The sequence below is a fragment of the Grus americana genome, chromosome 7 (assembly GCF_028858705.1).
Source record: "Grus americana isolate bGruAme1 chromosome 7, bGruAme1.mat, whole genome shotgun sequence".
In the NCBI taxonomy this organism is placed as follows: domain Eukaryota; kingdom Metazoa; phylum Chordata; class Aves; order Gruiformes; family Gruidae; genus Grus; species Grus americana.
This window is the reverse complement of record NC_072858.1, coordinates 28,350,618-28,375,832: the sequence shown is the minus strand read 5'-3', so window position 1 is coordinate 28,375,832 and position 25,215 is coordinate 28,350,618. Positions and strand designations below refer to the sequence as shown.

Sequence of the window (25,215 nt, the reverse complement as noted above, 5' to 3'; positions counted from 1 at the left end):
ATTTGAGTCAGGCTTCAGCCTAGTATCACATGGGCAAAGATGGATGCATTAGAATTTCACTATCAGTTCACAGAACATTATGAGATTAATTAAGAAAATACTGAAATGCTAAATGTTCACCAAAAAAGTCTACGAACCCATTCAGCAGAAAGGTTTTGTGGGAGGCAGCCTGATCCCACACGGGATCTCCCATCCGAGATAGCAAATATTACTACAGTGTAATAATAATGAATTTTAGCTTGCTGATAAAGAATGAACTCATTCAGGAAGGAGACCTAGAAATTACTGATGTTATCTGACCAACTGCCTGTTCAAAGATGAAGTATTAAAAATACATATATCACCGTAACTATTTGATGCCGTATATGGCATAACAAAAATAAATTCCTCTGCTCTTCCAACAGAATCATTGTTCAAAGCCTCTTGTCATGCCAAGAAAGATTTCAACTCTCCGTCAATTTAACAGGACTGGAACAATCTACTACCTCTCCTCTCCATTCATCTAACACCATATCATCAAACCAAGCTGGCTTGACATAAGAGGACATTCCCAAAGGAAGCAAGTTACCCCACCTGTGCTTACCTCACAGAAAATCACCAAGTAGTTACACACATTCGGGAAGGGCCTGATACTGCTAGCCCAGAAAGTTGCAGTCATTGAGGGATCTACTGACAGCCTCAGCGTGCCAAAACTGGTCAAGTAATAGAAGATCTGGATGGAACACTATTTTGAAGATCTCTTTAGTATCTAGTGAGAAGTTAAAAACCTGAGATGCTTTCATGCAGGAACAGATGATCTAAGCACAGGAGCGAGCTACTCTAGTGGCACCTGCCAGCAGCTACATCAAAGCTAGAGAATCCAAGACTCCTCCCCAGTAACAACTGATCTTCATGCCTTTTAACAGATTTGCCAAGGGCAAAATTTAGGCAATGGCTCAAAGTACCACCACCACAGGAACGCCTTCAGAGGCATCCAGAGGAGTTCCTTCTCCCACAGAAGTCCACTAGTACTAAAACAAAACACTTACAAACAGTATTCTGTAATTGACATTAAAGTACTTTATTGGTTAGATAGAATGTGCAGTATTAATAGAAATATACTCAAATACAAAGTCCTCCAGAATATCATGTAGAAAAACCACATTCCATCTTATCCTTCTACATCTTATTTATATACATTGCCGAATGTATTCAAGAGCAGGAATAAGGTCATATTTGCATTTTTTTCTTCTCTTGAATGCATGTCTAGTGTAGTCCAAGGCCTTTTTGTTTCTTCAACAGAAAATTGCACGGCTACCCTACTTCCTTATTTGGCCTGAGATCTGATGAAATTTTACATACTCTTCTCTCCCTTGCTAGATCCTTTCAAGCTTGACTTCTGCCTCTTTTTCTCCCTTTGTCCCAGTATGCGATAGATTTTTTTCTTAGCCTCCTTTTGCCTCTTGAATTTCTGTTCATCCTCCTTTTGCTTAACTTTGAGATATTCTTTAAGCTGTTCCCGATGTTTTACTTTGGCTTTCTTTATCTTGTAATTATTCACTGTACTCAAAGCACTGAGTAGGGCTGATATCTGAAACAGAAAATAGAGAATCAATATACAAACAGTTTGGTTTTGGTGAGCAAGAAACAGTCTAACCTCAGCAGACAGCAATGTAATGAATCAGAGATTCAAGACAAGTTCCTAATTATTTCTGCACCTGTTACTCAATTTCTAAAATGGTTTAATTATTTATCTTGTTAGGAAGTTAATCAAAGGTTTAATTTTTATGAACTCTGATTTTGGTTAGAAACTGTTTAAAAGGCTGTGCCTAAATGCTACTGTCGAACACTTAAATAGCAGTTGCCTTTGCAAGCGCTCTGTAATTCTCAATTTTTGAAGCAGAGTCCTGTCTTTGTTAATAATGCATAGCAACAAGTCAAATACAAGACCACAGCTACCAATTTAAGTCATCCATAACGTGAGAGCACTACACCCAAATAAATAGCTTTTAAGTGCTGTGACAAGGACAAAACTCATATTTAGGCTTCAGGTGACCTACTAGTTTAAAAAAATAGACACTGTCCACCCAGCAACAGTTCAATATACGTACCGCATGCCAGACAGGAACAAAACAAATTGCAGGTGATAATTTTCTGCTAGGAGCATACATGTGTCTAGCACTAGCAGTAGATTCAAGTGCTAAAACAATAGTTAGAAATGGTCTAAGCAACACATTTACTCTTTGGGAGTCCGTGTTTCAGAATAAGTGTTAATTACCTTCTTTTCATGAGGCTCCCTGATAACAGCTGGTCTCCACTGGTCTTTTGGAGTCTTGCCTTTCTTTTCAAGATTCTTAGGCTTGTTCTTAAAAGGCAGCGCCTTCTGCAGTGCTTTAGGAATGTGGAGCTTATTGAAATGCCTCTTCTCCCTCACAATGGGCTAAAAGAGTGGATATAGAACACACACAAGATTAATGATCTTAAAAAGCTTTTATTTTATTTTCCATCTTTTGGGGCAAAAAACCCAAAACATCACAAACAAACAAAAACAACCCCCAAACCCACCAAACACTCAAAAAACCTTCTCCGACATCCTTGCACTGAACTGTGAATGATATGTTTACCCCTATTTTACAATGACAGAAGTGTCAGTAAGCTTCTGGAAGACTTCTCCCATGCAAATAACTTTATAAACTCTCATTGACCCACTATAATCTGCTTTCCACTGCTTTATTCCAGTGTCATGCCAGGAAAGATTATGCCTTGTGGATAAAAATACAAAGTCACACATGCATATGTACCAACATGTATTTACACTACTCTCGGTCTGCAAAAGTCTGAGGCAGAGTGCAAATTTGACTGTGATCACTGGTTTAACAAAAAAGAAAAGATATATCAAATATACCTTATAGAGAGAATCTTTGTTTTGTTTCAGTTTGATGCCTCGCTCATGCCTCAGCTGGCCTGTTGTCTTCATTCCACTCCAACTATCTTTCTCACCTGCTGGCTTCAGCAAGGATGTTACGGGGTTATAAAATGTTGGGATAGAAACTGGATACCAAGTCCTCACAAAGACAATATCTGAAAGGAAAGGAAATGTTACTTCACTCCTCAACACAGTTCATCACATCCATGCTCTAAGCAAAGATTGCCTGAATAGAACAGATAATTAACATCTAGACCAGTGTATTTGGTATATATACTAAAACCCTTCAACATTAGGCAAAAGCAATGTAACTGTACACTTGGATTCTGCAAAACCCCGTAAAGTCATAAACAGTATATATTCCTGAAGAGCAGCCAGCTGAATACCACCCTAGTCATTATTCATATTCAATTACAGAACTAGCAACAGAATTTGTATCTGTATCCATGCCTCTACTACTACTGACAACCGATTTGCTTTTCCTCTGCCTATTTTTATAAAAGGACTAACTTGCTTTTATTTTGCACTATCCATAACTTCGATGGGTTTAGGAAAACAGAGGTCATATAAACCCAAATAAGCATAAAATCATGTTTTCAACGTCACAATGATGCTCAGCAAACACAGGAGATCACTTACCCCTATACTCTGCACAATTTCAGGAAAAAAAAGCTAACTAGACTTACAATGCCACTCTTTGGATTTCTCAGAAAAATGTCCTTCTAGCACACGTACCACTAAATACAATTCATCTTCACGTTCAAGGAGAAAAGCATACCATGTTGTGTAAAACATTTTAAAATACTCAGAGAAATAGGTCTCCAAGACAAACTTTTCCATCTGCATACTGTATGACTTCTGAGTATAACTGAAAGAAATCCAACATAAAATGTACTCTTTTTTTAAAATTTCATTCTGCGTGTCACCAGATATTTCATGCTCTTTGAATTCACATCTCAATTATCAGATTCCAGAGATTCTGAGACACGGCTCTTCAATCTGTGAAGCAGGATGAAAGTTGTGTGATAACTTAGATGGAAAGCGCAACTTACCACTCATCAGCAACTTGTCTTCAAATGTTGCCCTGAAAGCACCTACTGGGGTCCGGAGGGCCTTTTTGATCTGTCCTCGGATACCACTCACAGTACGAATCGCTGCACCTTCAAATTTAGCCACTTCCAACTGAGAGTTAAACATCCCCTGAAAGTGTAAATTACCCACCGTCACTCAAGATGCTAAGTCTCCCTCTGTGACCTATGTAGGCCACAAAAACATAAGTAATTCCCACAAGCATACCTTATGAATAGGAAGAACATAACATTGTCTATACTAAGAGTGCTGATCATACCAAAAACCTACTGAGCTGACTTTAAGGTAAGCTACTAAAAGTAATCTACTTAAGAGTCATACAGCACAGGCAAGGCTTCTTAGCATTAAATATAAACATTTAAAATTCTAAACTAGAACATATTTAGGAAAATCTGCCCAGTTCTCTTTTAAAGTCATTTGCTGGAACACAACACAGCTTAAAAGCAAGGAAGCTGCCTTAAGTCACTGGCCATGAGACTCTAATACAACACAACTCTCCAAGGTTTGTGCTTCTTTCATAAATCACAAGAAAGTCAGGAAAAATTCTGTGCTTAGTGCGAATACTCGAGTGCTTCACTGTTGGCATCAGTGCTTAGCTGCTTACTGCCCCAAATGCAAAATAACCTAAGCTCTTCCTGAGCCTGAAAGCCCAACTAAGGACAGCTGGAAGGTCAATGAACATTCACTTCTGCAACACTTCCTGCCCCAAACACTTTTGTAACTGTAATTGTGAAGTCTTAAGCACTGCTAGAAGTCATCTTTGATTCCAGAGCTAAAATTCAGTGGGATCAAACTGCCTGAATGGCACCAGGGACAGGTTCACGTTCTCCAGAGGTGTCTGCCATGATGGGAAGCAGGAAGCTAATCAGTGGGTTGGAGAGGAAGAAGGGGGGGAAATAATAAAAATCACATTCAATGTGAGCCAGGAGACTGTTCCAGAATTTTTGTCTGGTTAACAATAATTCATATTCATTGGCTAATAAGCAGTACCTTCAGAGACCACAATGAAAAGAGCTCAAAAACCCCCAAGCAGCTGAGATCCAGAACACTACGCAACAATTACAGGGAACTGCTGCCTCGGGAAAGACAGATGGAGTGCCAGGTTGCATTCCTTCCTACCATCAGTACGGGTGGTTTTACAGAGTACATACCTACATACCTACCTTAATAAAAGAAGTGTTCTTAAAAATTTTGAATGGAAAACCAGTCAGTTTTAATTTCTTCACAATAGTTATGGATTTATCTAAATCAAGCACAACTCCTGTCGCAGCAATCCGGAAATCAGGCTGAAACAGAGAGATGAAAGACACTGCTGAATGTATATTTACCAAATGGTGAAGAAACCATTTCGCTGAAACAATTTCACTGGTTTTTAGAGTTCAGAATTTATAACCTTTACAAGAGTACAGCAGCATGACAAATGCAAACTGACTTTGTACAGACTAGTTGAGGTGCTGCTGACATAACATTCCTACCATTCACTAATGAGATTTTCAGAACTGCCATTCTAATTACCTTGGAAGCAATCTAAGAGTCCTTGTTATCTACCTCACTGTGTTCTCTTTATGAAACAGAATCTTACTCAGACAGAAAGTCTCAAAGGAGAAGTGCTTTGTGCACTCCACTATAAGTGGAGTAAGTCTGTAAGTCACTATATTATGCTAGGGACACATGACGAAAATAGCCTTTTAATACATTTAACAAGATGACTGCAATAGGACTGAAACAAGGTGTATTTTAGGAAGGAGATAATAATCACCACTCTGATGACTGTCGTGCTCATTATAATGCCATGCAAAGCTTTTGTGATATGTTGAATGTAAACATAAATCGACCTTTGGGTAATATATATGCAAGGAAGATCATATTTGATAAATACTGCATTAACACTACTTAAATTAATTCAGATATCCATAAACATTCTAACAAGATGCAGAGAAATCACATGGAGGGCAAACTTTTTCAACAGGAACACCCGTATCTCATCCAGTAAAAAGGTTTTGAAAGTTCTCTGAATGCTCAGTATCTGAAAATCAAGTAGGTATAAATCCTTCCACAGAAAATAAAGCAGTATTTGTCATTCTCAGTGTAGCAAATGAAAATTGTTTAAAAAAAACCTGAAAGCCTCCATCCAGTTTCCTATCTCATCACAATATACCTTTCAAAAGCTTGAGTCCACCTACTTTCTCAGTTCCTGCAACATCACTGCTTTACTCCATATAAACCTTCCTCCCCAAATCTATATATTTTATCCAAAGACTCATGGAAAGCGGTAATCAACATTTTGTGTAACAAACCTACCGTTGCGCCACTGACAGATTGAACTGCCAAAAATCCCGTCCCCTGAGGGGTGATGGGCCCTACAAGAAAATTACATTTAGAAATTTATGAACAAGCTTTACTACACAAAATCTAGCCTCTATTTAAAGTCAGAAAGAAACACATGCCAAATATTCTCCATGAATAAAATCAAAGAAAAGTTTAAAGCATTCAACCCATTACTCACATATATATCCCCACAAAAGTTAAAGGAAATGTTAAGAAAAGTTACTCATGTATGGAAGCATTTGCAGGGCTGGACCCATGTGTGCAAGCATCTGCACACAGCCAAATCAGGATCCTCTTTGAAATGATACAACCTAGCAGAACGCTCAGAATTTGATTAAAAGCCAAATAATTCACAAATTCAAATAATTTACAAACAACAGGCAATTGCCTGTTTTCCCATACTATTTGGTGTTATTTTATATTCCACGGGGAACGCAACTTTTTAAAGACTTCTCATTCTAAAAGCTACTGGCTGTATTTCCCAATATATCCTGTAAAGCTTGAGGAGTTTATAATGTGTAAGTGATACAAGATAGTAACTCCAGACCACCCTCACCCCAAAAAGTTGCTCCACAATGCATATGTTGTGGTGTATACTTCAGAAGCCTATGACGCCCATTGTGATCTTCAATGTAGAACATGGGGATAGTCTGAAATCGCCTCCACCCTAATGAGAGGATTACAGGATCACGTGTCTTGAGTATCTTCTTATACCATCGGTGCTTCTTCAGGCGCAACTAATTAGAAGAAAGAATGAACAATGCTATTGCAGGATAACAACATCAATTCTGAAATTCAAGCCTTAATTTTCAGGAATGATTGAAAGCAACTTCCATCTACACTAGAATTTTTTATTCAGTAAGCTTTATATCTTTGAACATTCTCATTAATACCAGGTTGGCTGGAAAGATAAAGCTAATCAATATTTCACTCACTTTGGTGTCATGTTTGTATGCATATGAATAAGTATTATATTGAAAAAAATTTTTTATATATATATATATATATGTTAGTAACTTTTCTATAGGCCCTTGTCCACAGACCGTGAACTTCAGGGCACAATTTCTGTTTGTGACTTAGCAATCACAGTATCAGACCTTAGTCCTAAGACATCTCTCAAGGTGAACACTAAGCAACAGTAACTTTTTCTTCCAGTTATCCAATTAAGCCTGTAAAAATCCAGCGTCTGCTACTGTAGAGTTAATTGTGTCAAAAGAAAAATCCCCTATTCAAGAGACACAGACAAAGGTTTCTGTCTGTGTTTACCGTGTTTTTCATAAAAACAGAAAATAAATCGTAACTCCAGACACTCTGAAGCACACCTGTACCGATATAAATTGCACTCACAGATTTGACTACATACCTGTACGTATCCGACATTTCCTTCGCTGTTGCCTAAACCACCCAGGATAATAGGATAATGAGGGTCAAAATTCAGGACAAATTCACATGGGACATTCTCAATCTCTATTCGAACGTACATCCCAGGCCGGAAGCCTTCATACTGCACTCTGGTCTCATCATCTTGATCTTCAAATTCTGCTCGATTAAGCTATGTGAAAAAGAGAAAGTCACCATGTGTTTTACAAAATTCAAGTATTAACAACTTGTTCATGAGGTGTCAGTTCTATTTAAAACATGCTAACATTTATATAAATCTTTCAGGAAAGATCTGATAAGTTTTGTGACTTTTTATTGAGAGCAAGATCTCTGCCACCATGAATCCCTTCCAATTTGAAATCCCAAGTGGGCCTGTTAGTCTACTTGAATGACAGTACCCAAGAGAAGCAAATGATGAGTGACTTCTGATCTACCTTCCATAATGGTGACTTTGGATTTTAAAGATAAAACTGTCAAAAGTATGTTTTCGATTTAGGAGCCCTTTTAAAGTTAATGTCCTGATCTTTAAGGTGTCATCTTACGAGGAGGCTAGGCTCCCATCTTACTCAGCAGCTTAAAAATATTTCTGTGTATCCTCACACTGTATATCATCAAAAGGGTCTTTTAAAGCTCTTCTGTTCCATAGGAATGTAGACATTGTGTAAATATTTAACAAGATATCCTCGTGAACAACACAAGCCTCACCTTCCTGTTCTAGCTCCTGATGTTCAGCTACCTATAAGATGCCATGTTTAAGCAAACTAATTATTAATTTCATTTCTCAAGGTACTGAGATACGGCACAAATCTTCTGGTCTGAGTTTATTTCTCTAGAGGCCTTTCCACATCCCCAGTTTGAGATCCTTGCCCTTCCATCCTGCAGTAGGAGTATTGCTGATACATATTTCTGTAACAGATCTCAAGTGAAACAGCTGTAAATTGTCTCGTATTCTTTTACTGGAAAGTACTTCTTTATGCTTTAAGTGCTCTGAGTAAGTACATCAGCATATCAGAGCTCATATGATCACTTATGACACAGGCTAATGCAAGAAGGTAACGATTAATTTAATGACTATTTAGGACAAGATTGTGTCAGAAGAGAAGACACTGAAGTTCTTAGAAATGTAAGGCAATGCTCTTACACATCAGCCAAAGAAAGAAGCTACTTTTAAGCTTACAAGATTTTATCTAAAAAAACAAGGCCTGGAACAAAAATCAACAGCTCCAAATCCAGATACAGTTACCCTGAAGACTCCTACCACATCTACAGAGCAATGGTCATCAATGTTTTTTCCCCTCAAAATAACTTGACAGTTTGATGAAAAGACTGCCACACAGAACTTACTTATCCCTTAATAACACTGAAAGAATCACACTAAAAATAGTACCAGGTAAATATTTGACACAAATTAGTATGAGAACGATTTTCACCTTCCTACACATAAAAGGAAGCCTCCCCCTGCCCCCCTTCCCCCTCCTGGAGGGGAACCTTCTCTCTCATGTTTTGGGGGTTTTTTTGAGACCTGTCATGCTCCTCCCACCACTACAGGACAAATGGATAACTGTTAAAAATTTTAAAGTAAATAAAGTTCAGATGACACATCCTAACTTAGTCAGTGATTTAGTATATGGTTAACTACTTAAATCAATTTAAATTAAGCTTTCAGTTGTTTGGCTTGTTTTCCTTTCCAGCTAATGCAATCAAAAAAGTTCAACCATAAAAAAATCGCAAGCACGTATTTCTTTGTGTGCACTCTCTAAAGCAGCTCCAGAATGTCACGTGTGTCTCCAAATAAAAACCTTTGGGCAAAATCTGTGGGATATTGTTGAAGACATACAGCCAGACAAATTGCCAAGTTAACAGCTTGTACCTGTGCTTGTTTATGCATTTCTTCTTTAAGATCATCAAAGTACGTGGCATCCCCTTCATCATACTCTGCATTAAACATTTCCTTCAGTTTCCGTTTCTTGTCCATGCGCTCCTTTTTCTTTTCCTCCTCCTCCGGTTCTGGTTTGGACATTTTTCCATCTTCCGTGTCATCTTCACTTCCAGACTAAACAACAGTAAGTTATCAAACATGTAAAACATTTCATTGAAAACAACCTATTCTGATTAACAATTTAAATATATATTAAGTAATGTTTTTACATAAAGCAAATTATTAGACACTTTAAAAATATTTCCATTTTAGACAGAAATTAGTAAGTTATTCATACAAGAAGATCTAACTTCAGCAATGACCAAAACATTTCATGACCTAATCATAACCCTTTTCCCTGAGAAAACTTCTTGACTTAACATTTCTTTTACTGTCAGGGAACGCATCCCCGAACTGATCTATCTGTTATTCTACAGCTAAAATAAGCAGGCATAATAAAAGAGGGACAAAAACCCCAAACTGTTGGTAGCATTGAGTAATACAGTGCTGGAAGGCAGCACTCTAGAGGTCAGAGAGGATAGTTTGTTCACAGACCATTTGAAAACTGCCAAAATTATGCTGTTACCCTCAATTTTATAATGAAATGCAAAGCCATCAAGTTGCTCAGTCCAAAAAAAATGTGATTTTTCAATCCGTATTGTCACAGACAACTGTAGCTCTATTCTTGGAAGATATCCAAGTCACATCATTAAATTGCTTCCACCAGCCTCTTTTCTGCAGATATGAGGAATGACTAGGAAACTGTGTCAGTTTCCACGATTTGCTGTGTTTAAACAGAGCTCTCTAATCTTCTGCATCAGATGAAATGACATAGTACAAACAGTTATGATCACATTTGGTTTAAAATACTTCTCTCATACCTCCAGATCCTCCAGCTCTTGATTAAGCCTGACATCTACTGTTAAATAAGTGAGGTGACTTCTCCTACATAATTAAACAATTCAGTTTGAGACTAAAACCGTGCCGTTCTAGATATTTATAGGTCCCAAAGTTCATAACACATATAACCTTTTCTTCCTTGTTGCCACTGATTTCTTTCCTATTGATTCGTGAAAATTAAATATATTACATAGGATGCCTATCACTTGATCAGAAACTCATGTGCATGTATGTTGCTAAAGAGCACAGAAATACAGGTCAGACCTCATCTCCTTCAGCAGCAGACTTTCCTTTGTGCACAACACCAGTTTCAAGGTCTTCAAAATCTCCATACAGTTCTTCTGCAAGAATAAGCACCCAAGATACCTGACCGTTAACCGTTCTGTTGTATTGCAGTTAACTATTCTGTTGTATTGTTCCATACAATTTCTCCTGTTTTCAGTATTGTGTATTTCTCGGTACTGCTTTGTAATTAGTTTCAGCCCAAATATTTTTTCTTCCCATCAACAGTTTTATAAGTCTGTTCTGCCCTCTCTCTAGTTTCAGCTGAAAATTCTCAGCTGAACTCCAATGGCTCCTCCTTTTTCCTTTCAGTATCTTTAACTTTAGGATTTCAAAAATGTAAATAAAGTTTAGATCATTCCAAAGGACCACAGAGCACATTAGTTAGAACTCTAATGGCACAAGACACCAGCAGAGCAATCAAGCTCCTATATTTAATTTAAAAAATAATATTAATAAAAAATCTAAATATAACAGACAAGTTTTAAGTTAAAAACAAATGCTTACAGAAGCCTGTCAAACCACAATCATTTTGCATACAAGATAGAGCCCTATTATTAAAATTTTGTTTCCTAATTTAAAAACAAACAAAACCAACACCTCCAAAACATCTTAAGATAGATCTCACTTTTCAGCCAAATGTGAATGACCCGTTTATCTTCCCATTAAAAAAGAATTATTTCTGCTTATTTCCACCAAGCCTATCCAAAAGAATAAACCATATATAGAGGACAAATAGCTAAACTTGGATACATAACTCCAAGTTGGCATGGCCAAGTGTTGAACAAGGACTCCATTTCCATATTTAAATTATATATCCTATTTTTCAGAGAGTATGTTTTCAGAATGTACTACTTGCCTACTGTTTGTACAGAAAATTACAGCAATTGTTTAATTATATTAGCATCTGTATAATACTTTTTGTAAAAAAATTTGCAAGTCTATCACTAATGCAAAACATTTTACATATATAACTACAAAGTCATGTTTTTCTTAAAAATCCTGTATACATGAATCATTTTAGAAGTCTTAAACATACCATCTTCCTCCAACAACTTTGCTGCATCTTTATCATCTTCCCACCTTCCAGTAACAAAGCAGTCTCGAATACTGCTCACAACCTGCAAAATAACAATGTCATTGCCTTGTACAGTTACAGCTTGTCATCAACAGAAATGTTCCCCACTCCTCCATCAGAGAGAATCTGATATTGTCATGCACAGCTCCACATCAAGACATCATAACCAAAACGACACAATGCCTCAGCAAAAGCAGGAATGTGAAACCATCTCAACTCTTGCCCAAAGGTCTTTACTCTAACAAGGTCTCTACCCTACATCCTATTTTCACTCGTGATTCCCCTGCTTTTTACTTTTTGGTAAATAAATAGCAAACCACGATCCACCAAACAGTCAAGAGAGATAAGCATTAAATTGACTTATTCTAACTTTCCTTTCCTGTAAAAACAGACCTTGGAATCTGTTAGCTAGTAAATACTTCTAACGACAGCAAGGAGCAGAAGATATGACACTAGCCGTAGCTCCCATAGGTCTGTTTCACTGACAACTCAGCAGCACGTTATAAGACACAGTCAGGACATAACCAGTAAGGATATACAGAAGCAATTATCCAGTGGTATTACCTCTTCTAAATCCCAATCTTGCGGCTTTTCTATCAGAAATTTGGAACAGTCAAGAGCATTAGCCTTCTGTTTGGATGCTTTGTCTGGACGGCTGACATGAAACAAACCTCCAAGTTCATCACCTGCATCCTCACTCTCATGGTCCTCATCCTCGACAGCTAAATAAAACGTACAAGCCGTGATTATTTCCCCCACAGTACGTGGATTACATTCATTAACAACCTCTCTTCTGCCTTATGTTTCATAATACCTGCAGTAGTTTAAGGAAAAAAAGATGCAAACTAAAAATAGTTTTAAATAGAAAAGACTGAAGAAAAAGGTACGCTGATCCAATGTAATAGCTAAATTAATACCCTCAACAAGGACAAAACAAGGTGAGCAGCAATCAGGGAGATACTATACACTGTGATCATAGTGAACTTCAGTTGTATGGTTAGTTGTTCCATACAGAAACATATAATTCATTTCACAAATTACACATTGTTCAAATTTTTTTGAACAACCTGAAATCTGGTTCTATTTGCGTAACTGGAATCATCTGAAAAAATATTGCCCAATAAGTAAACACAGGATGTTCATTCAATACCGTAAGTAGAAACAATACCAAAACAATCCGTGAACAGAAACAACATTGAGCTAGTCTGTAAATCAAGAATATCGGACTTCAGAATCTGTCAGCAAATCTTCCCACTCCTGCACTGTGGAAGGTTTATAAAAGCCAAATTCTCATCGTGTTCTACAGAGTTTCTGCATAATAAGGTTTGTACACTCAGACAGCTACAGGAAAAGTTGTGAATTAAACAGGACAAATTACATAAATAGCAATTTTCTCTTCCTTTTAAGTGAGCCAGCTTTTTTTTTTCTTGACAAACTCCCTTATTACAGACATGATAATACTAAGTCATGTTTAAGAGAATGTTCCACTCTCAGTCACTGTAATACTGAAATTCCTGAAACAGCCAACAAACAACATCCCTTTATGAAACACATCAATTACCACAATGGATTTGTATAATATCTACCAGATAAATAAATAAATGATCGAACTTTAAATGTTTGGAGGGAAATAGTTGTACCAGAAAACATGAATAACAATCACGTAGTCTGGAAAATGAGCTCAAAATAAAAACTGTCTTTAGTAGCGAAAGTGAGTATCAGCAATTAAAAAAAGTCAATTAACTCTTCTCAAGCCTCCCACCAAAAGACAGTGCTCTCAAAGATTCCGACTTGCAAACCTGGTAACAGCTAAAAAGCTACCCTATATTAAGACAGTACAAATTTCCAGATTTGTACCTGTTCCATAGATGAGTTTACGAAGATTGGGGGTTGAACGTTGCTGTCTTAGAAAGGCTTCAGCTGCCTTCTGTGTAAGGTCCTCTTTCCACTTCAGTGCACCTGAAAAAGGCAAAAATTTGCATTCTAAATCCAAAAAAGAACAAGAATCAGGAGCTACACAAATAATTTCAGTAAGGACATGACAGCAACAGGCTTAAGAAACACAGACACAACCCAGTTTCTTTTTTTCATACTCCATACATACAAAGAAACATAAATTGTGGCTAACATTATGTCACTGATTTTTAGAATATCCTGAGTTGGAAGGGACCCATAAGGATCATCAAGTCCAACTCCTGGCTCCACACAGGACCAGCCGAATCAGAGCATATGACTGAGAGCATTATCCAGAGGCTTCTTGAACTCAGTCAAGCTCGGTGCTGTGACCACTTCCCTGGGGAGCCTGTTCCAGTGCCCGACCATCCTCTCAGTCAAGAACCTCTTCCTGATATCCAAATTCTTCTGATGAGTTCTTATTTTAGGAAAAAATTTTAAGAGATTATTAGCAATAACAACAGATTTGATTATTTTCATGATGATACAGGTCATCTTCTCAAACTCACAGAATGGTTCAGGTTGGAAGGGATTTCTGGAGGTCATCTTGTCCAGCCCCACTGCTCAAGCAGGGTCACCTAGAGCAGGTTGCCTGGCACCATGTCCAGACAGCTTTTGAATGTCTCCAAGGATGGAGATTCCACAGCTTCTCTGGGCAATCTGTTCTAGTGCTCAGTGAGTAGTTAATGCATTTTAGTAACATTTCCCCAAGAATGTTTTATTCTTTCCAAATATATTAGAGCATCATAATTTGGTTTACACACATAGCCATAAAGATTAAAGAGATATGTATGCAGAATCAGTGAAGTTTATAAAATGAATCACCTCCATTTTAGAGGAAGGAAACCTGAGACCTGAATACTGCATTGCAAGTCAAAGGCTTAACAGCAGATAATCCCAGGTTTCCTAACTTAAAGCTTGCCACTTAAAAACTAGATATATATTGGAGGGGCAACATTATACAATATTTACTAATTATAATATCATTTAACAATGAACCCAATTCAAAATGGACAGTAACAGTTTTTAACTTTTATAGTCTACCTGTCGTATCAGTAGAAAAATCTATTTTTTCTTCATACTCCTCTTCCTCTCTCAGTAGATTCTCCACATCATCATCATCCTCAGCTTCTAGAGCTTTAGGTTTAGTCTGTCTAATACTATCAGCTTTCTTTGCTTGAGCGTGCTGAAATCCCTTCCTGTTTGCATCTTCACCATGTGATCCTTCATCATCGCCCTCATCAAGGGAAGAGTTTTCAGCCTCAGATTCTGATGCCTCTTCTGCTGTGCAGTTTCCTGAATCTGTAGTGAGCACTGCTTTTCTTTTCAGACTGTGATCTGAGACTTGTGATCTCATTTCTGCATCTTCACTATTTATTTCATACTGCTTGGATTCAGCAACTCTTTTGCTTGCAGCCTCAAATTCACTATCTGAGCTTTCATTTTCATAAGTCCTTTGCTCATCCTCCTCCTCCTCATCCTCCTCATCCTCCTCCATCTCGTTCTCTTCCAGGGCAGTTTTTTCTTCTCCTTCAGAACTCATCTCAAGATCATCATCACTGTCTGCAAATGCTGGCAGTTCATTCATAGCTTCCTCTCTAGCCATCTCTGTTTTCAGGCGTTTGGCTCTCCCAAGAGCCACCTCTTCCCCTAACAGCTCTCTGTCACTTTCTTCCTCAGCATCATCTTCATCATCACCATCGCTTCCATCCTCAGACATAGCTTCTTCTTCTTCTTGGTCGTCTTCCTCATCACTTACTGCATCATCATTTTCTTTCTCCTCTTCTTCGAATAATGCCTTCCGACGTACTCTTCCAGTCTTCAAATCGACCTGTCTCTCTTCTTTTGGCATCACAAACCTGTTTTCCCAAAGATCACATTTAGGGTAAAATGATCAAGTACAAGGAAATTTCAGTGAAACAATGAAGCTTCATGTTAATATTTAATTTTTTTTTTTTTTTAAACAGAGCAAGATTATGGAGAACATTAAAAAGGCAATGGAGTTCGTTAAGTATGGAATACCTCTTAATTCAAGAATACACTCTATGTTATAGCCATAAATAATTCCAAGAAATGTCTTCATTTTCCATGGCATGAAAATAGGTTATACAGAGAATTTTACTGAAGATTATAACTGCCATTCTCCAACACTCTGAAGGACAACAGAAATATGTTACTTATGGCTATACCAGCAAGGAATTCCTGGAAGGCAAGACTATACTGCTTGCAAATCTTCTCTAACATTAACTATTCCCATCTCAAAATACACACGTGGCGTATGAGTAGTCTCAGAAGAGGAAGAATTAGGCAATAAGCCATTCTACTAACTGTGCTCTATTGCGAATTTTTCCTAAATTAGGGCCTGAAATTAGAAATTCATTCATGCTTAAACACTGCTCAGCATTCAAAACTTACTCTTGTCCTACATCTTCTGAACCTAGGGGTCTAGAGTCCATGAAGAGAGAGACCTTGCTTGACGCCATCTTAACATCAATGGCTGAATGCGTGGAGATAAGGCTCTGAACTAGTTCGTTATTTGGTCTCACTTCCTCCTGGAAAGACAAGATTTTTTTTTTACTTTTCAATTAAAATGCATAAACAAATGTCTAATGAACCAGCTAACAGAGTCATTCATCTGCCTAAAACAGTAGAAATATGCATATGCAAGAAAAAATTCCGAAGCATTTTAAATAAACATTTTCTCAGAATAACAAGGTCTCCGTTCCCCTCTTCACATTTCAAGAATGCATACAATATTATCCCAAGAAAAATTAAAGAAAGCCTCCTTCACAGTATGCAACCACTGCAGTAAGTATCAGCAAGCACACATTATCATAGACCTAAACGTATTTAACGTTTAGCACAATACAGGGGAAAACAGCTGAATTCAATCTGTTTGTATGCAATGTTTTCCCCCTCTCCCCTTGATCAGTCAAATCCTGTGTTTTTCCACAATCACCCTGCCCTGCAAAACAGGAGCTGTAATATCCCAGTACCAACAGTTTCTATAAATCTTAAGGCAATTTTTGGAAAGTTTGTGAAACTAACTTTAGTTAATTATATTAACTGATCCTTCAAATGTTTTGCACAGTATCCCTCCTCAGGAATCACTAGGGCAGAAAAAGGAATTACTCACTATGGATATATCAGGATTGATTATTTTAAAGCAGCTTTTTTTAAACACTTATTTTGACTCTAAGGATAAAAACTGCATTTTGCAAGAGAATTCAAATAACCAACAGCATTTCCTTACCTCTTCTTTTTGATGAGCATGGCTTCCACCAAGGTCAATATAAACAGCATCTTTATCGTACACAATGCCCCCAACTCCTGAAAGAGGGGCATAGACTAGTTTTTCTTTCTCATTTAAAGAACGCTTCTTCTGCTGTTCAGGCAGAGCACAGGGGTCTGGTAGGAAACTCACATCACTCACAGTAAAGTCTCCTACACCTGGGGTGACAAGGGAAGCAATAAGGTTTTCACAAAGTTTTGATTCTGAAATTTGTACAATTCACCATGAAGAGATTACAAAAAAAACCCCAACCCCAAAATAAACATACAAAAAATAATTGCAGCATTCAGTGACTCATAAACAGCAAGCTCTGTATCAAACAGCCAGTTCTTCTGCCTTACCACTCAACTTAGAGAAGCATACCTAAGCTCACCAGAACACTGCAAAGCTTTGGGTTTGTTTGCTTGTTTTTAAACGAGAAAACTAGCAACTCACTTTTCTGAGTAGGTATTATTAAAATATTTCTGAATTCAAGCTTTTAAATCATTCACTTCAAATATTAAATTTATTCAATGAATATGAGAAATTTTGCATAAGCCAAATTTACTTGTCACTATTACGGCTGCTATGTGTTGCACGTCATGCACCTTTTAAAGCAAAATACCTTTGAAAAACTTGAGATACTGGAACAAAATGGCACAATTAAAAGCAAAACTATTTACAAGGATTTAGTCTTACAAAAATATGTATTATGAAGAGTAATTTCCAAAAGCATAGCATGTATTTACAAAGATGAAAAATCTATTTTATGACATACAGTTTAAAGATATAAATCATTCCACAATAAAAATAGCAACACCTATGTTGTTGTCCATAGATCAGTACAAAAACAGTTTTAAGAATCTGATATATTACCTGGCATATGAATTTGACTTTTGCTTTTTAGGTGTGCTCCTCTCAAGTATCCATAAAGTGATACCTTCCTGTCACATTTGGGATTGATTCGAACATCTTCTGGATTTGTCAACTCTTCCATTCTACCCAACATTAAAAAAAAAAATTTTTAAAAAAAGTTAGAATATCCAGCATTTCTAATGGTAACTTTTGAAAAAAGGTAATTTAAGAAAAGAGAATTGTGGCATCACTGCTGCCGCTGCGTGTTCTGCAGACTCTAATAATCAAAATAGAATGATCATAAGAAAAAAAAATCCATGGAAAAAAAAGATCTTTCAAAAATATTTTAAAATTGTATTTCAAAACTTGTATAATGATGTTCAAGAATATATTTCCAGAAGACTTACTGACATTTCACCAGACATGTACTGCTTGCTTAGCACATTTTAATTACTGTTTATACGCTTGCTACACACAACCCTCCTTATATCAATTTTGCCATTAGAGTGAAAACAGAATAACGGCCTTATGACAGCTGAAAGATGAATCCCCTGCAGCCACACAATACCTTCCTTTCCCTAATAACGGCAGTGAGCAACACAAAAGGAAAGGGCAGAGGAAAAGACAGGCAGATGAGGGCAGAACTACTTCCAGAGCTCTTTTCTACACTGCACAAGGCAGGCAACACAAACACACAGCCAAGGAAGAGGATGGGACACAAATTCTGGCTGCCACCCCAACAACCAAAAATAATTGCAACAGTTATAGCAACTTAAAACAATGTTATTGAAAGACTCCAGGGTTTTTTGTCTCATTTTTCCTCTCTGCTTTGTGTATTTTGCAGGACTTCTCATTATGTTCATCTACTTCTCTGACAATTTTTTCTAAAGGGTTAGAGTTTTGAAAGAGCCTTGTTCCAGGCACTTTGGATTCTTGTGGGAGTTTAGTCATAACTGTAAGCATTCTGCCAATAAAATATGAAAGGTGAGGTACTTTTTCAAGTAGGCACAGCCACCATGAAGATTACTTTCACGTTCCAAAGAGACTGTGAATCAAATGCTATACGTGAGGATGGAGCAGAAGGGATGTTCCAGGGAACTCAGAGGACTAATTCACCAGCTGCTGTTAAATCAGTGGAATGCTGTTTCTTTTCAATATAATTCAATATAATCATCAACAAGCAGGATGATTTTAATTTTTTTTTCTGTGTTTCAAAAGTATTTACAATATACCAAAGGCCTATCTACATGATCCGATGCAAGTGAAAACTGAACAACTAAAGTTATTAGCACAAACCCGAGGAGTATGCTTTCATTTCCCCAAAGCCATCTAGATAACACTAAATACCCATTCACAGATAGAGCTGCCTGGCTCTAACAGTAGAGGTTTTTTTAAACAGCAAGGTGCTATCTATGCTGAGATAGAAAAACAGAGAGAAAAGCACACACCTGTCCACAAGAACATACGGGTGAGATGTTTGCCAAGTAAGAGGTCGGAATTTCATAACTGAAATAAAACGCCCCAAATTGTGAATTTCTTGCTTTTGATATTCTCCGTGAACCATCCCAGACAGATAAAACAGCTTAGCACCCTAAACACATTAAAAAGACATAAAAACATTAAACATCAATTTAATACCTACGGAACTAAAAAACAAGTAATGCAATTCTAATTTGTAAATCATAATTGGAAATTGCAGGTTACAATTGGTTCCAAAAGATCAAACTAGTTTACTTCAACATGAAAATTGCCCCCTAAATTTTAAGGGAAAACAATTCACATCCAGAAAACCTCGTACAAAGATTAATTTGTCTCTGAGACCTACAAGCAGATCCTCCTTGCATAGCACCTGCGTAACAGACCTTTTTACTAGTATCACATGTTTAGTAGCTCATCACACTGGGACAGAGAATAAGTAATACGCAAGTATTTTAGCAAACAGAAGAAAGATTACATAATCTGATACATCATCAGCATTGTCCATTTATAGTATTATTGGAAACATCTAAGAACATAATAAATACTTAAGTATTGCCCCACTTTTAATTTAGCTTCCATAATGCAAAACATAGGAAAAAACGAATGCTGAATGTCATACCGGATACACTTCAGTCCAGAATCTGTGCTTTAACTTCTTTTTAGTCTTCTTTAATTGTTTGTTGTTCTTGAATGTATCCAGGTGGGTAAGAACTCCCATAATTTTGGGAAAGCCATGTACCTGACAAATGTTCAGGAATTCAAATGTTTCCATCTCAAATCCAAAGCTGGCATCAATAAGCATTAGAACCTGAAAACACAACATCAGCCTTTCATTACAGCAATAACACGGTGCCCACATGAGCTAATTTCAAAGACCACGCCTTTAAAGTCATAAGCTTCTTGGGAACCAAAATCTTGCAGAAAGGTTTGTTCTTTATTTTCATACAACCCAAAGATCAACTTTGGCTTTTTGATTAAAGGATGGAACTTAGCTGCTTTAGAAGGTAGTGGGGCTTAGGAAATCAAAACTCTTCTTCCAATCAAATCTCCTTTATATAGATTTGATTTGCTGCTTGTTTCTGAAAAAAAAAAAACCTATAGAAGAATAAAGCTGCTCTATAAATGCAATAACATACACTATCATAATAAGGTCTGAATAGGTGTTTACTTGGACAATTTAAAATATGCAAAATTGAGTATCTTCCAATATTTGCAAGAATATCTGACAAAATAGAATTTTTATATCTGTGTCTTGGATCCTCTAATGCCCCTAAGGCCATGTCTTTTGGTAAAATCAGACAAACTTATTTCACACATCGCAATTACCATTATGCATCACTAAAATGCAGTGACACAGGAAAATAGCACCCAACAGTCACATGAAGATTGAAGCAAAGTCATACTAGGGCCTCAGCAATTAAGAACTTAAAACACATGGGAGCTGATGACAGAGATCTGCATGCGATTAAGTAATCTCAGCCTCCTAACAATAAAACAAATACATTTTCAGCATCCCCACGTGCATGCAGAATCTCAAACATCTGTCACATCTACTAACAGAAAAATTTTTTATTTTTTAATACTTGTCCCTTCCTCAAGCAGAAAACATGCAAGTAGAACAGTATCTGAATTAGTGCATGCATGTATTTAGATAGTTAATATTTATATAAGGATCCCAAATCCTAATCAGCTATGAATAATATACTCCAAATCCACACAAAAAGTAAAATTCTAAATAGACAAATGGAACATGCATTGGGTCCCCAAGATCAGTTGACATAATCCACTCAACCAGAAGTCACAAGTAAACTACAATGGTGACCACACTCCACTGAAATCAATCGTATTACTACACAGAGATCTTCAAAAATGGAGACATCAGAATGCATCAAACAAAACCAACCAGTAAACCAATACATGTATACATTAGTTGAAAACTTCTTGACTGAAAAACATTTTCAGATTTTGCATGGTTGACCAAATCCCTTAATGAAAAGTCACTTTATCACCTTGGCTTGTTATAAGATCTTCCATTAAAAGTTTATCAGTTGCATTAGTAATGAAGTTCCGTTGCATTTCCCTTCTTCCACATCCTCCCCACCACCACACACGCTTTATTTCCTCCCACCCCTGGGATAAGCAGAGTCCTAAGGATTGTTCCAGAATATTAGGTCTATTGTTGAGCTTATCCAGTTTTGCCTTCAATAGCAATGGGTAGAGAAATCAGACATTGGTGCAGTCCAGTCAAAAGTAGTATTTTCAATAGAAATTACAGTAGAAATCATGTGCCATTGTGAACTTACCAAATCAGCAACTTTAGCCAGGTCAATCATTGTGTTAATGTCACATCCACATTCAATAATAGTTAGCCTGCGTTTTTTACCTGAAAAAAAAACAGAATTAGGAATCAAAAACTGAATCAGAGGGAGCAAACTAATTAGTTCACTGTTTTCTTTTCAGGTCACATTCCTGAAGTTCCTAAAGAGTATCTGGGCCTCAAATTCTTGTCTAGCTTATAGATCATCCAACATGCACCACTGTAGAAGTGCCCATTTTCAAATGTTTATAATTCTGCTAAATTTTAACTTTTTGGTTTAAAATTACCAGGTTGAGTACATGTTTTCAAAGGAATTGTTCAGTTTTTTCCAAAAATGATGCTAATAGCAAAAAGAGTTTGGAGGTTTGGGGGTTTTGGGGGTTTTTGTTTCTTTTTTTTCTGTTGGTTGGTTTGGGTTTTTTTTTTTACTTTGGGAAAAAACCCTCTACTACTTTTAGTGCCCCGAAGTTAGTACTGTGGATTTCATTTTACCACATATTTTTGTTCTTTTGATATCATTAGGAAAAACTGCACTGTTCTAGCCTTTAAAAACAGAGTAGATTTACATATCAAAAACACTTATAACATGCATCCAAATGAGAAAAAAGTACTCAAAGTTAACGTGGCTTGACTAACTTGAGTTAGCTACCTGAACTTTAGACAACACGATTAACAATTTTAAACAACAGACAACAGGTATCACTTTTTTTATCTTCAGGTTATCAACTGCAAAATTCAACTCTTGAGTCCCAGCAGATCAATAAGGAAAACCAATTTAACACATGAATTTTCCTTTCCATGTTTTCTTTCCCATATTTGTCAATTACTCCTTGCAAAAAGGAGATTTATTAGTTAAAGTTTATGAAGAGTCTACCTGCATCAGAGTTGTCTGTGTCCAAGCAAGATGTCCCTTACAAATTGATAGCTTGAGCTGCTGTGGGCTTTGCTTCCCCTAGAATTTCAATGATTCCTCCAGTAATATTCAGGGAAAAGTATGAAGGGAACAGACTGAGACAAGTGGAAACAGGGACTGAAAACTCAACAAAAAGGTACAATAACTGACCAGGGGGTGGGGTGGAGAAACATAACTGGAAATGGCTAGGCAAATCAGTACAATAACTGACCAGGGGGTGAGGTGGAGAAACATAACTGGAAATGGCTAGGCAAATCAATTCTTGGCTTAAGAAAGAAAGGGCAAAGATGTGATTATAGGACAGGGAACCTGAAAGAATGGGAAACATGTGTAGAGGTTAGGATGAAGCCAGAGAAAACCAATTCAAAAGAGAGAACAGAACCCAGTGGAAAAGAAAAATTTGGAAAAAGTTTAGGGGAGGTAGAAAAAAACTGGAAAAAAAACAGAAAGGAAAAACAAAAACAAAACACCACCACCACCACCACCAGAATTGGGATCCCAGCAGGGTAGAAAACAAGCTTAGCGGGACAAGTCCCCCAAAAACCTACATCTCACTATTCTTTTATTGTTAATAAGCATGCCTGATAACACAACCAAATGATTACTTAAAAATGACCAAAAATTAAGAGAACTTGAACATATCCTAGCTCTGAAAGCAAGATAAATGAGGAGTGCAAAACAAGCATTTCCATTTCTTTTATCTTTGTTCTCACCTGAAACAATTGTTACAGGACCTCGGATTTCAACCAGTTTTTGCCTGGTGAAGTTCTTAATGAGACATTTTATTAAGGTGCTCTTCCCAACCCTGGGAGGGCCAACTACAACCACCACCACAGGAGGTGGCTCCAAAGGAGTACGGTCAACCACAGGAATGTGATGTTTTTTAGTCTTCAAATCCTGAGTTCTGAGAAGAAATTTGTAATAAATAAATACAGAACTTAAAAACCAGTAACATTTATTCTTTGAAAGTCTTCAGTATTTGCAAAAGCTTGGATACAAAGGTTCACCAAGAGCCCAGATACTAACATGTATGTGGAACTCCAACCAAGTCTAAGGATATACACATTTTTTCCATTAAAACCAACACAGCTGTACCACATAACACAGATGCAGAAAGCCTCACACTTCTGACACACACATAAACTCTAACATGACCTGGCGAATGATGAAAGCTATGTGAGCACACCAGTGAAAATTACGCTATGTATAATTCTACACCAAGTAGGAAAGGAACCCCAGCCAACACCTATCCATCCAGCCGACCCTGCATTTTCTATAACCAATTCCCATTTCTTACCTATGGAAAGTTCTGGCCATCCGCACAGCGGACTGAACCGTAAAGGCTTTGGGGTTTCTCTTCCGCGCATTCTCCTCGTCTCCTATTCCTAGGTCATTGAGATAACGTTTCCTTTTCTTCTCTGCCTTCGGACCGCTATGCTTTGCACGATGCTTTTTCTTCTCTTTTTCCTCCATCTTACTCTTTCAACAATTGTTCACAATCGAAATGACATAGATTGCCTGTGTGATACTGCGCGCACCTGGCATAGGAAGAAAATGGAGTTAGTGCATACAGCATATGCATGCAGGATATCTGTGAGAGAACAGCAGCACTATGTAAATATTACTTAACCATCTCGGGAAAAAATAGCTAATTTACATCCTGCCTGGACACACACGAAAGGCACCGAAGCCCGCCCAGGTAAAGCAGCACTCGTGGCAGTCCCCAGGCCCTGCGCGCCGGGCACCACGCTCTCGCCCCCACAGCCGCAGGGCTCGGCCCAGGTGCGGCTCCGTGCCCGGCAGGACGCAGGTCCCCGGGCAGGCGGTGGTGCGGGCCCCTCACACGCAGCAGCGGTGCGGGCCGGCGCGGCGGGGGGGGGGGGGGGGCGCTGCTATACTCCGGGCAAAGCCGACTTCCACCGCAGCAGGAGCTACCGGGCAGGCCGCGGGCCGGTCCCACGCCCCCTGAGGAGGGGGAGAGGGAGAGCGGCCTCCCGCGGGGCTGCTCGCACCGGCCGCCGCCGCCACCCACCTGTCCCGCCGCGCCGCACGGCCCGCGTGTCGGCACCGCCCGGCCCGCTGTAGCGACCCCCCGGAAACAGCGGCTGCGCCCAGAGTTCCGGAAGAAGCGGCTGCGGCGGAGCCCTATTGCCGGCGCACACGGTGGCAGCCCGAGCTGCCCGCTCCCGCAGCGGGCTTAGGCGCGCCGCCGCGATCCGGCACCGCCGGGCTGGACACCGAGAACCGGCCCGTGGCTACGCCTGATTTGTGAATAAACAACTTCCCCGCAAGTGCTGCGAAGGTTCGCGATAGCTGTCCGGCGGTGCTTGCCCCACAGCACCGGGGGCTGAGGAGACGTGCGGCCCTGAGGGCTCGGGGGTTCCCGCCAGCTGCCGCGCAGCCCTCGGGGCTGTCCCCGTGCGAACTGGCTGCTGTGGCCCCAGAAATCCATCTGAAAAAGATCTTTTTTAAAAAAGAAATAATTTCCAAGGACTACGAGGAGGCAAACAAGTCCGAGGGTAAAAATCTATGAAGGGCTTTCCAGTG

General features: G+C 38.4%; 1 protein-coding gene across 3 annotated transcripts; it reads right to left on the bottom strand.

Annotated features, from left to right (window-relative positions):
• Positions 1 to 1,040: 1,040 nt before the first annotated feature.
• BMS1 (BMS1 ribosome biogenesis factor) lies at positions 1,041 to 24,778 on the bottom strand. Of its 3 annotated transcripts, none has more exons than XM_054832294.1 (23): positions 24,701 to 24,778; positions 23,966 to 24,206; positions 23,382 to 23,572; positions 21,742 to 21,821; positions 20,058 to 20,246; positions 19,408 to 19,550; positions 17,981 to 18,102; positions 17,087 to 17,283; positions 16,249 to 16,385; positions 14,878 to 15,692; positions 13,738 to 13,839; positions 12,445 to 12,602; positions 11,842 to 11,923; positions 10,785 to 10,861; positions 9,573 to 9,755; positions 7,686 to 7,874; positions 6,879 to 7,059; positions 6,296 to 6,354; positions 5,158 to 5,280; positions 3,958 to 4,105; positions 2,885 to 3,060; positions 2,258 to 2,419; positions 1,041 to 1,570 (listed from the first exon to the last, which is right to left on the bottom strand). In XM_054832294.1, the coding sequence occupies exons 2-23, from the start codon at positions 24,139 to 24,141 to the stop codon at positions 1,334 to 1,336; spliced, it is 3,927 nt and encodes a 1,308-aa protein (XP_054688269.1). In that variant the 5' UTR covers positions 24,142 to 24,206; positions 24,701 to 24,778; the 3' UTR covers positions 1,041 to 1,333. The 3 variants fall into 3 exon arrangements, with proteins under 3 accessions (XP_054688269.1, XP_054688271.1, XP_054688270.1); XM_054832296.1 differs by lacking the exon at positions 24,701 to 24,778 and adding an exon at positions 24,604 to 24,622; XM_054832295.1 differs by lacking the exon at positions 24,701 to 24,778 and adding an exon at positions 24,299 to 24,521.
• Positions 24,779 to 25,215: the final 437 nt, after the last annotated feature.

Bases quoted from the DNA above. Each gene is read 5' to 3' on its own strand.
- BMS1 (XM_054832294.1), bottom strand. From the start codon at position 24,141: ATGGAGGAAAAAGAGAAGAAAAAGCATCGTGCAAAGCATAGCGGTCCG. The intron at 23,573-23,965 runs GTAAGAAATGGG...ATTTCTTCTCAG, and splicing joins ATGGCCAGAACTTTCCATAG to AACTCAGGATTTGAAGACTA. The intron at 7,060-7,685 runs GTATGTAGTCAA...TCTTCTAATTAG, and splicing joins GAAATGTCGGATACGTACAG to TTGCGCCTGAAGAAGCACCG.